The sequence below is a fragment of the Saimiri boliviensis genome, chromosome 7 (genome assembly GCF_048565385.1).
Source record: "Saimiri boliviensis isolate mSaiBol1 chromosome 7, mSaiBol1.pri, whole genome shotgun sequence".
Lineage (NCBI taxonomy): Eukaryota > Metazoa > Chordata > Mammalia > Primates > Cebidae > Saimiri > Saimiri boliviensis.
Window position 1 is genome coordinate 26,345,316 of NC_133455.1, and position 14,588 is coordinate 26,359,903.

Here is a 14,588-nt window from a genome sequence, read left to right on the forward strand (position 1 = left end):
TCAAGAAGGTGGGGGGTTATTTATAAGTCCCTGATGGGCTGCTGCCTTTTTTCAGAGCTGCCCTGCCCAGCGAGGACATCTAGTGAGATAGTGCCTGCTGCTGAGCTGTATGGTGCTCCACCCGGTTTGAATTTCCCAGCAACTTTGCTTACACTAACTGTGAGGTTGAAACTGGCTACTCAAGTCTCAGCAGTGATGGATGCCCCTCCCCCCACCAAGCTCCAATGACCCAGGTTGAACTCAGACTGCTGTGCTGGCTGCAAGAATTTTGAGCCAGTGGATCTTAGCTTGCTAGTCTTCATGGAAGTGTGACCTGCCAAGCCAGGCCACATGGCTCCCTGGCTTCAGCCCCCTTTCAAGGGGAGTGAACAGTTCTGTCTTGCTGGTGTTCCAAGTGCCACTAGGGTATGAAAAAAAACTCATGTGGTTATCTCTGTATCTGCCCAAACAGTCACCCAGTTTTGTGCTGGAAACCCAGGGCCCTGGTGGTTGTATAGGTACTGGAGGGAATCTTCTGGTCTGCAGGTTGTGAAGACCACAGGAAAAGTACTGTATCTGAGCCGGAGTACAGGAAACAGTCTCTCCCCAGACCCTTGTACTTTCCAGGTGAGGTGACGCCCCAGCCTGCTTCGGCTTACCCTCCTTGGGCTGTACCCACTGTCCAACCAGTCCCAATGGGATGAATCAGGTACCTCAGCTGGAAATGTGGAAATCACCTGCCTTGTGCATTGATCTCTCTGGGAGCTGTGCACTGCAGCAATTCTATTTGGCCATCTTGCCCAGAAATCCTGTATCTCTTCTTTTGGGTCAGTTTTCTCAGCTAGAAGTGTCCTGGCTGCCAGTATTCTTACAGCTGACTGGGGAAGGAGGCTGAAGATCCAGAGATTCAGTGCGAGATTTCTTACCTGATTCTCTTGTTTTCAGAAAGATAGCCCTGTCTTCCACTATGCCTGAGTCCTGGGGTCTACAGCCTTTTGAATTAACCTCCTCAGGGAAACTCCTGGATTATGCTGGGGAGGTGGATTAGGAGTCACCCGGTTGTATGCATACACATGCGAGTGTGTGTGTGGGAGGGGACCGTGGGAGAGTGGAATTTGCTTGTTGTAAAGTCCACCCACACCCTTATTTGCAGATGTTGGTATCTCTGATTCCTAAGCCATTCTGGGATTCTGCAGAGTATTACAGTGACTGCTGGTAAATGTTTAATTGGCTCTCCAGGGGGAAAAGAAAAGCCCTAATTTGTAGTGTTTGCTGATTTCCATGGTGTCAACATTCCCACCATAGTTGCCTTCAAGTTACTATCATGACACCGCTGAACATGGATTTTAGAAATCCCTTTATCTCCTCCTGTGATATTATAGGACTCAGGTCTCAGCTGTGACTGAGACCCCCCGTCCATTCTTTCCACAGCTTGGTTGTTCAGTTCCTCCTTTCTTTACAGAAGATACATGTTCTTCCATTACTGAGCTAGTTCAATCTGAGTTTCTGATACTTGTTACTAAGAATTAATGTTTTTTCAATGTTGAGAATTTCTTTTTAAAAAGCCCAAACTTTCCAGGATCTCCTTTTGCAAAATAGTGGCTTATCATGTTTTGGCTGAGAAGATACAGATGGGCAAAAGGATACTACAAATGCAGTAATAACTTGTATAAATGAGCTTTTATCATGTCAATCTGTATATATACAGTATTTGTACAGCCGGAGTACTTGCATGTCCAAGGCCTTGTTTATTTGGGATATAAATGATGCTTGGTGACTATACATATTTTCAGACTCCTTGAAATAACTCTTAGCTCTACTCTCCTGCTCCCAAACTGAGTTGTTTAGTTCACAGGTTCAGAGCCAATGTTTCAGATGATCTTTTCTCTGAAGTCATTCTCATTCTCATGAGTTAAATGAGCTTTTTCTTGCCTTTCTCCAAGATCAAAGTGTGTTTCTTTAATCTGAAATATTTTTGAATCCATCCCCTTTTCTACATCTACTGCCAGTGTGCTAGTCCAGGCCCTGCTTGTCCCTCCCATGTAGAGGCAACAACTTTCAGTCTGGTCTCTTCTTACTGTCTGTCCCTTCACCAATCCATTCTCTCTATGGCAGCCAGAGTGCTCTTCCTGGTGGGGTCCTTTTCATGCCTAAAAGATTCCTGCTTATGTGTCCAGTAATGAGACATGGGATGACTGTTTCCATCATACTCAATTCCTCGTGTTCTGTAAACCTTTTGCCCATGAGCTTGTGTTTGACCCAGTCCTTTTGGTAGCAATAGCATTTTTCCTGTAGATGGAAAACTCATGTAACCTACAAAACTTTGTATTCATTCCCACAATCCTCCCGACCAGCATTAGCCACACCTCATCCCAGCATCCTGTGACACTTAGTACAGACTTTGGTTATGGACTTCTCACACTGCAGGCACTTTGGGGATAGGACCTTTCAGTATGTTTGTATACCCAAGCACATTGATGAGTACCTGGGACAGTCAATGCTCAATAAATGTTAACTGAACAAATTGATATGGATTGGCATGCTTGGGAGTACAGGTTTATCGTTGAAACTAGTTCCCGAATAGGAGCTAGATAAGAAATGTGTGAGATACACAAATGAAGTAAAAATGTGTTGTCTTCCTAATTCTGTTTTTCTCATTTGTCTCTTTTGATATTCTTTTCTTCCAAATAAGCAAGATTTTATTGCATTTTTCTGATTGCAAAAGCAGTACATTCAAAGCATAGTATTTATATGGACTCTGGCATCAGGCTTGAGTTCAAATTTTGCTACGTGCATCAAATAATAAGCAAACAGAAAAGGCTGTGTACTTACACACAGTGCTTAACCCCTTTATGTCTTAGTTTTCTCATCTGAAAAGTATTGGAAGCTATTATACTAGTGCTTACTTCTCAAGAGCGTTATGAAGTTAGACTCTACATGCTAAGTGCTTGGCACAGTGATCACTGAACAAGTACTTGCCGCTCTTATTGTGAAGTTCAGTTCAGAAAAGGTAAAGGTCTCTGAGATCTGGATGTAGCTGGAGAGTAGGGCTTAGGATCTTCACTGTGTTGCACTAAAACACAAATCTGACTCCAGAAGTCTTGGGGAACAATTTTGATCTTTTCTCTTAGAGCAGCCTTTCTCAGCCTGGGTTCACCACAGAACACAGAAAGTAACTGGAGTAACAATCTTCTCAGTTCTCAGAATGTTACATAACTTACACTGTTCTAGATGCATGGGAGAATTATGTTCATTGTCTACAATTCAGGCCACGTAGGTTTCGTTATCTCCAAACTCCTCCTCTTTAAGAAAGGCTGTTTCTTAGACCTGATGCAGGGACCTGATGCACAGTGCATGAGTCACACCACTTTAAATCCTCTCTACAAACCTCTCCCTTTCCTTAAACCTTCTCATGGTTGCTAAAAATATCTCCCTTCCTCAACCATGATTTGTTCCTTAAAGTTTGTTCTTTCTCCATATTGTGCTTATCACACACCGATTCTGACATGTTACCTTACTTTTCCCAAGAGCAACACAGCACTCCCTATCCCTGTGTCCTCCTCCACTTCTGGAATTGCAGTGAATAATATCTCCAAGAAAACTAAAGCCAATAACTAGACTAAACACTAAGCATGGTTGACATTTTTTTTTTTTTTTTAATGCAGACTTTTCTAAGTCGCCTGGCTCTCTTCAAATAACTTTCCTTGACTAAAACTATAGTTTTCTGGGCACTTAATCAAGTTGTTCTGACTTGTACTGCCAAGGCTTCTGTAAGACTGGTGCTGTCTGGCAAAGCAAGACTGCTCCTCCTGGTGCCACCCCTAGTTCCTGCTGCTTTCCAACTCATGCTGGCTTCTAGAAAGGCAGCAGCAGGCACCACCATTTTTTTTTTTTTTTTTTTCGGATGGGCATAGTGGAAGTCATGATGTCTTCTGTTAAAAATAATATTGGGAAGGCAACTAGCAGTGTCTGCCACAATTCATATAATGGAATATCATATAGCCATTAACTTTTGAAGAATATTTATTGACATGGGAAAATGCTCACAATATGTTAAAGAAAGCAGGATACAAATCTGTAAATACAGCATGATCCCAATCTTGTAGTAAAATAAATTATATATGCATAGAAAAAATACAGGAAGGAAATACACTAAAACATTAACAGTGATTTCAGGATGGTGGGATTTGGGGTAAATTTTCTGCATTTTCCAAACTTTCCACAATGAACATATATTACTTTTATAATCAGAGGGGAAGAGGAGGTCAATACAGGTGACATCTAGTCCTGGGAGGTGGCAAGACTGATGTGGCACTAAGGGCGTGTTTAGAGTCACTTGTACTGCCTCAGTCTGTGTCCTCGTTTATAAAGGAGGGATAACACCTGCCCTGCCTGCCTCCCAGGACTATTGGGCATCTGAAAGGGTCACAATATCTGATGATTGTTCCTCTGTAGCAGCAGCTCAAATGCTTTATTTTAGGACACATGCCTCCGTACCCTGGTTCCAAGGTCAGGAGAGTTGGGGCAGAGGGACCAGCCTGCAGCCTTGGTCCCTGGTCTATCTTAAAGGATTCCAGGTCTTTCTTGGAAATCCAGTACTGACCAAGCAAGTTTCCCACTCATATTTCCACTCCAGGTCATTTCCCTGCTTCAAAACTTCTTTAAACTAGTTCTGTTGAAATAGTTATTGCTTAAAATGGCCTGAGAATGACCACCCCCCTCACTCCACTCTGTTCCCAGCATTTCAGAGCCTAAGGAGGCACAGTGTGGGCCTAAATGTGCTGCGGGGAAAAGGAGTGGTGCTGGGAATCAGGCCACCAGAGTTGGACTCTTCCTTGCTGTGACATGGGATAACTTTCACAAGCTTTCTGGAGAGGATCTTTCATATGAGATAAGGTGAGGTTACATGAGATAACACACATAAAAAGCCCAGGATATATTAAGCACTTAACAGATATTAATTCTTTCCGTGTGCCAGATGAAGTCACTCTATTCTTCTTCCCCGCAAGTTGTCTCTTGTTATTTTCAAAAACAAAGCTTAGTGCCCAGTGCAGAGAAATGCAAAATGAAACAGAACTCACTGAAAGCAGAAGAGCACAGCTACTTAAACAGGACTGTTAAAACACTCTGCGTAAAGAAAGCCGGTAAAATGGCATTTCATTAAACACATCTGCATGTAGGTAAGTCGACATGCATGCCAAAGCTATTTGATTACAGAAATTATAAAAATACTTTAAAAATGCATTTGTAGAATGAAATAACAAAAATACTTAAATTTTTTCTAAACTTTTTTTCACTTAATCTAAAATTATGAATTGCCCATTTCATTTTATTTGCTGTTGGTTAAAACCTGGGTCACTCAAAATCTTTCCCTCAAATATTTTGGATGAAATTCTAACATGTATTGTCGTCTTAGCCTTTTATAAAATATTCTGGATTTAACTGCTTCTTTTAAATAAACTCGGGGTCACCATTATGAGAATTAGTCTATAGGCCATACTGTTGTACACATTTTCTGGGTCACCTAGAGTATCCTTTGGTAAGCAGATAGTCCCAGATTTGCTGTCTTGGATGGTTTATTCTTCTCATCTCACAAACTAGTTTTCAGTTGGCTTTTTTCTTCTTTCAGTATGCCTGCCTTCAATCTAGCAGCCTCTTTCTTTGCCATTTTTTTTAGTGAGCTTCAAAGCCAGCTAACAAAACATGTTGGAAGCGTATGCAAATTTCAGTACAGAGACTAACAGTGATATTCTTGAAGATCTCTCCTGTAAGTTGTAAGAAACTTTGTGACATCTCTTCTGGCAGCTGAAAGGCCTTTTAAAACTCAATTCCTGATTTTTTTTTGTTTTCCAGAGAAATAACTTTTGGATAAATGACCTTTTCACTAACACTCCATGTACTTTACCTATCCTTAAAAAGGCTATTCTAAGTGAGAGAATGGATGTAAAAACACTTTTAAAAAGCATGAACTGTTTAGTAGCATTGTTTAGCCCATGGATCTATAAAGAAACACACACAGATGGCTAAATTGAATCAACCCCAATGTTTTATTTAAAATTTTAAAAGGCAGTGGTTAAGCACATTATGTCTATATGTATATATATGAATGTATGTACATGTGTATATACATTCATATATATACAGGAAACCAACCCCTTTTCAACTTTAGCCACTGATCAGCTTCGCCCACTGTCTATTGCATGATTCAGTTTCTACTTCTTCATAGGACCAATTCTAAAAGTAAAAATAAACAGCCTTTATCAGTTTAACAGTAATTAATTGTGTTTCTTTTTTTTTTAAAATAAATAAAGTTACTATTAAACTGATCACATATGGTAGAAAGGTAGAATAAACACACACGCCAGCACACACACAATCCCCAATTTAAAACATGATGTATGAATGACCTGTATGTACAAATGGGTGCTTCTGACTTCCCCACCCCAAGCAGAGGCCACGAAAAAACTCCCATTACTGAGGGAGTCTCCATTCTTTCTGCTGGGATGGAGAATGTGTGTGTTTCCTGGCACCCCGGGTAAGACCTCAGAATGCAGACTCCCCATGCACTGATACAGATGATGGTTCAGTTCTATGGTACTAGTGTTCAGGTACATTAGGGAATAAATAGGCATTTGTAGCTGCCTGAGAACTAAACCATCATTTATAACTTTTTATAGGGAGAGAAATGTATTCTGAAGTTTTAGCTAAGTGACATAAAAACTTTTAGAATATAATCAGTTTGTAAGTCTGAGGCTGTGTGTGTGTTTCTATATATTTATACAAAATTGATAGGAAGAATGGGGCTAGGTTTATGGAGCAGCTGCTAGGCTTCCATTTAGTCAGTTCTGATCTAAGAAGTCACTTGCCCAGGGCCTTTATTTACCAGCTCATTCTGCTTCTCACGTGCCTCTGGCTGCTGGAGAGATTGAGAAGGGGCCACTCACACAAGTGAGGGGAAGGACATGGCTAAATCTTCTGCTAAGAATCTTGGCAAAAAGAATTGCCAGATTTAATCAGGGTCGCATTATAAAATAAAATCCTTCAGTTCCATCCTGATGAAATGGAATTTTTTTTCTGCTTCTAGCCCCTGTAACTCCGTCTAACTGCAGCTCTGTATAAATGCCTCAATATCGCAAAAAACACAGGGTCACCTCTTAAATATGCTGGATTCTCAATGAGTAAACCAGTTAATGTGTTTCTAGCCAAAGCAAGGGCATAAATGTTTTAGAGAAAAGATTCCCCTGGAGCTACAGAGAAAAGATGCTGATAAAGCAATATTGAGAGTTGAGCAGGTGATGCTTTTAGTCTGTGTCAGAGCTGGTCTCTTCGATGACAGAATACTGGTTGAGTGCTTCCTCCAAAGGCGTTATTGTCCCATCAGGTTTTAGTCCCATTGGTTTAAGCAACTCCTCTCTAGAAAAAGAGATAAAAGAGAGAGAAAGAAAAAAAGTATTCACCAGCATCACACACACACCCCTCCCCCACCACCCAAATCCACATCCTTTTAAAAAGAAAAGTCTTTAAAAACCAAAGTATTTTCCCTTGAGCTCTCTCTGTGTGTTTGTAATAGGAAAGATGAAAGGGGCATGGAAAGAAAAAGAGGGAGATAAAAGGCTTCATTCACACAGGCCAAACCTACTAAGCCAATTAAAAGTATGAAAAGTCAAGGTCTAAATGGGCTCAGGACAAGGAGCAGGTCTCTTCTGTTTTGAATAATTAACTTTTTTTTTTTTTTTCCTTTTGTGGATTGGTTTTGTTTTAGAGAAGTTGAAGCTGCCAAAATTTCACCTGCCCCAGTGGCTGGAGCATACAATTAAATGGCTGATTTGATATGCACACACTTCATTCAATGGAATAAATCTGTTGTTTTGATTTTGCCTCTATCTCTAGTAATACGAAGTACTTTTTGATTCATTTCAAATTAGTTGGCCTTCCCCAACTCTCTCCCTGACTTTTCTTTCCTTCTCTCTCTTTCACTCTTTTCTTTCCTCCTCCTCCTTTTTAAAAAACACCATTGCTTTTGTTTGTGGCAGTTTAATTATGGGATTGACAGCCATTTTAATCTCTTCAAAGCTCCCCAACTGCAGCTTTTCAGCTAATCCAATTATATCTACTCCACAAGTTACAGCCTCATCTAAAGATGATTAATTATTGATTAAGCCAATCAAAAAGCATTAGGAAAGATTTATTTAATCTTTTCATAGGCTCTTATTTATTACATGGAGATTATGGTGAATGTACCTGTTGAGTTGCTAACTCAGTCCTCCCATCCCTAAAAAGGTCAGCGGTGCACTTAAGAGTGGCCTTGAAGAGCCCCATGAACTGCTTAAAACTTATTTATCACAGAAATGGGCATTACCGTCCCCCGCCCCACCAAAAAATGTCCATAACCAAAAATCCACATGGCAGCAGCTATAATGTTGGTGGGATTTGGATGGAAGGGAAATTACTCCCTCCTCACAGTTGTCCCTTAGGCCAGCAGAAAGAAGGGCTCCCTCCTGGGAAGGTGCAGCCACACAGTAGTGTAATGGTGTTACAGACACAGTGAAACCTCCTGGGGAGTGAGAACAGCTCAGTGGTCAATGGATAAGCTAACAGGAGTCTAATGAAGAGCTCTGACTAGCTCCAGCAGACTACTTTGAAGTGTCTGAAAATTTTGTTTGGGAAATGTGAATGTCTGTCAGGCTAAGGTGAGGCTCCTGAACATTATGAGGGAGGAAATATGTTTCCGAATCCAAGAAATGGGGTCAGAATCATACAACTTTAAGTTGCAAGGGGTCTTAGAGATCATTTAGTCCAACCCCCTTTTTAATAAAGGAGACTGAATGACTCACCCAAGGTCACTTATCTAGTGGCAGAGCTGGACCTGGGACATGGGTCTCCTGAATCCTAGTCCAGTGATCTTTACAGCCCACACATCTGGATTATTGCCCTAACTGCATTGGAGGAGCACACTGAGTTCATGTCTTCAACATCTGTTCAATTACTATGTGACAGGAACTATGTCATATACTAAGAAGAAAAGGAAGATGGGGTATACCTGCTGCCTTTGAGGAGCAGGCAAAACAAAACTATTAAAAAAATCATTTAGAGCATAATGGGGTAAATGCTGTCAGAGAATTATGAAGAAAGAACTGTGGCAGCTCCTGAGATGAAGTACTGACCAAGCTGCCTGGGGGAGGCAATGCCAAATGAGGGATCAGTAACTGGTCCTTCTCTAGGCAGTGGGCACAAAGCATTTCAGACAAAGGAGACTGTAAAGAGCTCTGAATGGCCCCACTGACTTATGTGATTCTGTAGACCTTTTTGGATTGTGTCAGCTCATCTTTTCTATCTCTGTGCTCTCATGAAGCTGGGAAGGGGCCCAGTGTTTGGGGAATTGTGAGGTTCGATGAACGAGGGGCAGGAGGTAAGGCTGTGAGGCTAGTTTGGGATGCAACAGTAAAAAATGTCCTAAATGCCAAAATAAGGAGCTTAGATTTTACCCTGTAAAGAGTGTTTTGATTAGGATTGTTTTATAAGAAAGTACCTCTGGCACAGCATGACAGACACATGGGAATTGGTGGCAGATGGACAAGTCATTAGGGGTCTTGATAATAGTGTGTGGGAAAGGAGACAGAGCTGGATGAAATCTGATGTTGTGGGAAGAAAAGGCAACATTTCTGAGGTAGATGTCACGACTCACTGGCAGGACAAGGGGTTGGTGAAGAAGAGTAGTAAGTAGAGAGTTCCTGTTGTTCCAGCTCTGATGACCAAGTGGATGGTGATTCTATTCACTGGGGCCAGGACATAGGAGATGGAGATTTGGTGGGAAGATGCTCACATATTTTAGGACCTGAAGAACATACCTACATGACAACCAGGTTGAAATGTTCAGTGGACAGCTAGAAACATCTGTTTCCATTAAAACTTCTCTCTAGCACTGACATATTACATATCTGTATTTTAAATTCCTAGTTCTGATTGTGCTAAAGGACTTTGTGATATCGGACACTACATATTAACAACCGATACAAAAGGAGAAGAGGGGGAACCTGCTAGGAATGAAACACTGAGGGCACAGCGAAGTGTGGGGTAGGGACAGGTAAAAGTAGGATTGGCAGATGGGACTAGAGAGAGTCTATCGAGTGGTAAATTGCTGGCTGGATATACCATCACTCTTGAGACTAACACTATTGCATCTCTTTGATAAACAGATGATTCTGGGGCTAGCTACCAACTTGTATGAAATATCTAGCACTTTCTCATCTAAACCTAGGAGGAACATTTTCAAATAAGTCTATCAGCTTTATCCCTGCTCCCTAATCCAATTATGGAAACAATTAAAAATATTAGTTTTATGGCCAAATTATGATTTCACTGCGGAACAATGGGCCCCGTATTTTAATTCTTTCTTGTGAACTATTTTTAAGCATTTACTTTCTGGGTGCTTTGTATCGACCATCACTAAAACGGAAGCTCCTCTGAAGGTATGAATTTTATTTTCCACATGGCTCTATGCAATGCCTTGGCTCACTGACACTTCTGTAGGACAAGCATCAGTGAAAACTGGCCATACAGTTATGAACTGTGCAAATGAATTAAGGCCGCAATGTGATGTCATGGAAAGAAACAAAAGAGCTGGAGTCAGGAAGTCTGTTTGAAGTCTGATTCTCCTCCACTTACCAGCTGGTGTGATCTTGGGCAAGCCTTTGAGTCTGTTTCCCTGCCAGTAAAATGGGGGTCATGATAATCCTGGCTGTACCTACTGACTAGTGAAGATGTAAGGAGTAACAGGAGGAGGAGGAGGAGTAATAATAATAATGCAGACCAAAGAGTTGTGAATTGTGAAGAACAAATATTTGTTATTATTATCGTGGTATAGTGAAAAGCACATATAGGTTTTGGAGTCGGATGGACCTGTGCTCTAATTCTGGATCCACCAGTCACTAGCTGTAAGACCATGAACTCAATGAATTCCATTTTCCTTATCTGTAGAATTAGGACAGGAACACATAATTCACACTAAGTTGTGATGAGGGCAAAAGGCTATAATACATACAAAGTGTGTAGTATAACATTAGGCTGGAATGTAATTAGAACCCACAAATTGCAGTTCCTGTCCTTAGGTGCTTAGAGAAGGTTTTCCCATGCTAGTTAGGAATTAAGTGGAGGAAGAATATGCAGAGGTAAATAAAAGACATGGTCCCTGTCCTCAAGAAGCTTTTAGTCAGTTCAGGAAGATAAAACACACACACATTAAACAATATTGAAAGAATTACAGAACAGCAGATCAACAAGCTTGAGATGATTAACAGGCAGAGCCCTGCTTTCCTTAAGCTTGAAAATTCGTCAGTACACCCTTACTGTATTTGAAATTGGTTTAAAGGAGATTTCTCGTCCTGTCTGGGAGTAGAAGGAGAGGATCATTTACAGATGTGTGACTGTTTGTTCTTAGGGATCTAAGGCTTATTTCTCATACCCTCATCCTAACTTTACTAATCTTCTTCCTCTATCCTCCAACTAGCAGCCCACAAATATCAAAATGAAATATTTGATACAGAGACTCACTTCTAAAAGGCTTGGTAAATGACCTGGTTATATTGGACTGTTTATAATCTCAGACTATTTCATTTGCAATCTATTGTATCTAGATCAGCATGATGTGGACAGAGAATGGGAAGCTTTAATGAACACCACAGAAGTATTCCTTCACCAGTCATATGGGCTATGCACATGTGGGAGGGACACAGGAGGAGACAGGGATGCTGACCACAGGCTCCTTGCAGTAGATGGACTCAGGGGCCAGACTGTAATGGCAGTGATGGACATGGATTCACAGGGAGAAAGGCATCCCAGTAGCAGAAGAATTAGTCAAGCAGAGGCACAGAAGCAAGAGTTAGTTGTGTGCAGGGACTGGCAAGCAGGCTGGCTCAGCTGAGGTAAAGGAAAAAAAAACTCAAAAGAGATATGAGGTATAAAAGAGGATCTGAATGGAGACCTTGAATCCCAGGCTGACAAATCTGGACTTGAGTACAAAGGTATTCTTGTTTTCAACTTCAAGAGCACCTCCCCCACCCCCCACTTCTAAGGATATTTAAAATAATTGTCATTACAAAGTTTGAAAGCTATGAAATACTACTGCTCTGATATTTTAAAGAGGATGTCTATACTTTAATTATTTAATTTTTATATACCTATGTGTCTAGCACAGTGCCTTGCAGATAGCAGATCCTCAATAAGTGTTTGTGAATGAAATTTAGTTGTGCTTCATATTATCTTTCATTTTCCTGAAGAGAAAAGGTATGGTGTCTAATGGGACTCCTAATGACTAGACCATGAAGAGAAAAGCTAAATCTCTGGGTAAAGCTCCATTTTCATCACCAAGATTTATAGAGTTAGAAACAGGATTGACATTTCCACAGGAAATTCTGTAGAATGCTTTCCAGAGATTTCTTGTTCTCTACTAGACTGTGAGCAACTTGAGGGCAGAGTCCATGTCTTCTCAGGTTGTGATTTGTCAGTATCTAGTATAGAACACAGCACACAGCAGGTGCTCAGTAAATGTGGCATTAATGGAGAATGGTAGAGACCATTCATTAGGAATCATGCTCATATTACTTTAACTGTAATTATTTCCCTGATGAATTAATATCATCAGGCATTCTGACATTTCAGCAGAAGTCAAGCCCCCTTTTCACCATACAGTCTTGAATTCCCAACCACTAACTGGTGTAGATGGGCTTCTTCCATATGGGGCATCAGAAGATCTAGATCCTGGTCTCAGATGTTCCACTAACTTGCTAGGTGTCCTTGGGCAGGTCACTTGCCTCTCTGGGCTTGAGTCTCCCCATCTATAAAGTGAGTGGTTGGACAAGATGATCCCCAATATTCTATACTAATTTCAAGACGCTAAGCATTGAGCTATGAAATAATTTGGATCTATTTTAAAAGCTGCTAGGTTTGTAAAGATACTCAAACTCATTATTACTAAGCCTTTGTTTCTAATGCAGATATTCTAAACTTAAGACTAAAACACAGCATCCTACTAAATTGTCACAGACATACACCAAGACCACGAACCCTTTCTGCAAGACTACCAGCATATGATTAAAAGGATTACACAGGGAAACCAAAGCAACAGCAAATGCTACAAAAAAGGATCCAAATTCAATCATGGCCCTCAATAAGCAGGCCACTGTATAAAGAGTTACTGGTTCTAAATTCTGAAGGTCCTATCTGAAAAGGATGGCTATGTGTCAGATACATGTATATCATGGTAAAAGGGAGATACTGTATATTGAAATGTGTATCAGGATTAATATATTCACATAGCAACAACTCCTTCATACTTACCTTCAATGCTACACACAGGCCTTAACACAAGTTAAGACTGCCCTCGTATCAAAAAGTACAGTGATGTCTACTGGATAAAGAGCCCATTCTAGGCACTGTGACAGTATCATGGCGGGCTTCTCATCTGATCAGGCATCTGGCCAGGGAAGAGATAAGCCTCCAAGAATGTTCAACTGGAACGAAACATCATTTAGAAATTTGATCTTACTAAACGATAAGGAACCATAATCTATAAGGGCTTGGCCAGGCAAGAGGACACAGATAAAGCACGTCCAAGAAACGAAACCCTACTTTGCCCCAGCCTAACCCTTGGGACTGCTAATGGAAACCAAAAAAATAATTTCTTAAAGATCAAGGGATGGGAGATTATGAAATTTACATCATATTCAAAATATTCTCATCTTTTTTTTCCAGATACATTTTAACATTTTCCTGAGCCACCATTTCCCTGAAAGTATGGTATACTCTGGGATGCCTGGGCTCATATAACTGCTCAGAACCTTAGAGAAGGTCCCACTTTTTAGGGCTTCTGGTTCCTATATGACTTTCCCCCAAAAATGACAGTGCAATATTGGGGTCCAGATACTAACATACCCAATCGCACATTATAGAATAGGTCAGACATGTATGTGTATAAAACACCTTACTTGACCTGAAAGCAAGAGAATACTCTTGCCCACAGCACATGGTTCTGTGCAGTACAAACAAAACATTCAATTCAAGTGTACTTGTTGAAAAACAGGACATAATTAAGCAGTTGGTAAAATGCATTCTTGTTTCCCACTTGCAGATCTCCCAAGAGTCCCTTCGAATTTACCTATACGAGTTTCAGCTTCCCGCTTGCCACTTAGCTTGATAACGACTCAAAAATCATTCCCTTGTTTTCAAGGGCTCTTCTTTCTTGTCTGCTCTGTGTACTACAGGGCAGTATTGACACATGGAATTAATGACAGGGTCTGTAATGAAACAACAGTCATGCAAACACCAGTCTGCTCTTTTGATAAAACAGCATGTTAGAGACCTATTCACCTCCCTCTAATTGAGTACTGCATAATAGTTCTGATCCTTTTATGTAACATATTTTGTTCTATGATTAGAAAAGAAGAAAAGGGGGGGAAACATATGAGGCATTGCTTCCTTCAGTCACCCCCTGATTAATTCTCTGTTTTTAATGAGGGCAGCTGCTATTTAGGCAGGTTCTGTTACATACTTGTTTTGTTGACTTCTGTACAATGTATAACAAAACCCAAGACAGGATAATTGGGAACCATTTC

At 40.7% G+C, this 14,588-nt stretch overlaps 1 protein-coding gene across 11 annotated transcripts in view; it reads right to left on the reverse strand.

Annotated features, from left to right (window-relative positions):
• Positions 1-3,984: 3,984 nt before the first annotated feature.
• Positions 3,985-14,588, reverse strand: part of RIC8B (RIC8 guanine nucleotide exchange factor B) — a 116,312-nt gene continuing 105,708 nt past the window's right edge. For 9 of the 11 annotated variants that reach the window (XM_039471762.2, XM_010340249.3, XM_039471764.2 and 6 more), the window contains one exon: positions 3,985-7,392. Coding sequence is in view for 8 of the 11 variants with exons in the window: in XM_010340249.3 (XP_010338551.1) it covers positions 7,281-7,392 (112 nt within the window). In the remaining 3 variants the exon portion in view is untranslated. Of the gene's footprint in view, positions 7,393-13,314; positions 13,488-14,131; positions 14,271-14,588 lie in introns of all 11 variants that reach the window. The other 2 variants (XR_012518345.1, XR_745099.3) reach the window with 1 other exon arrangement.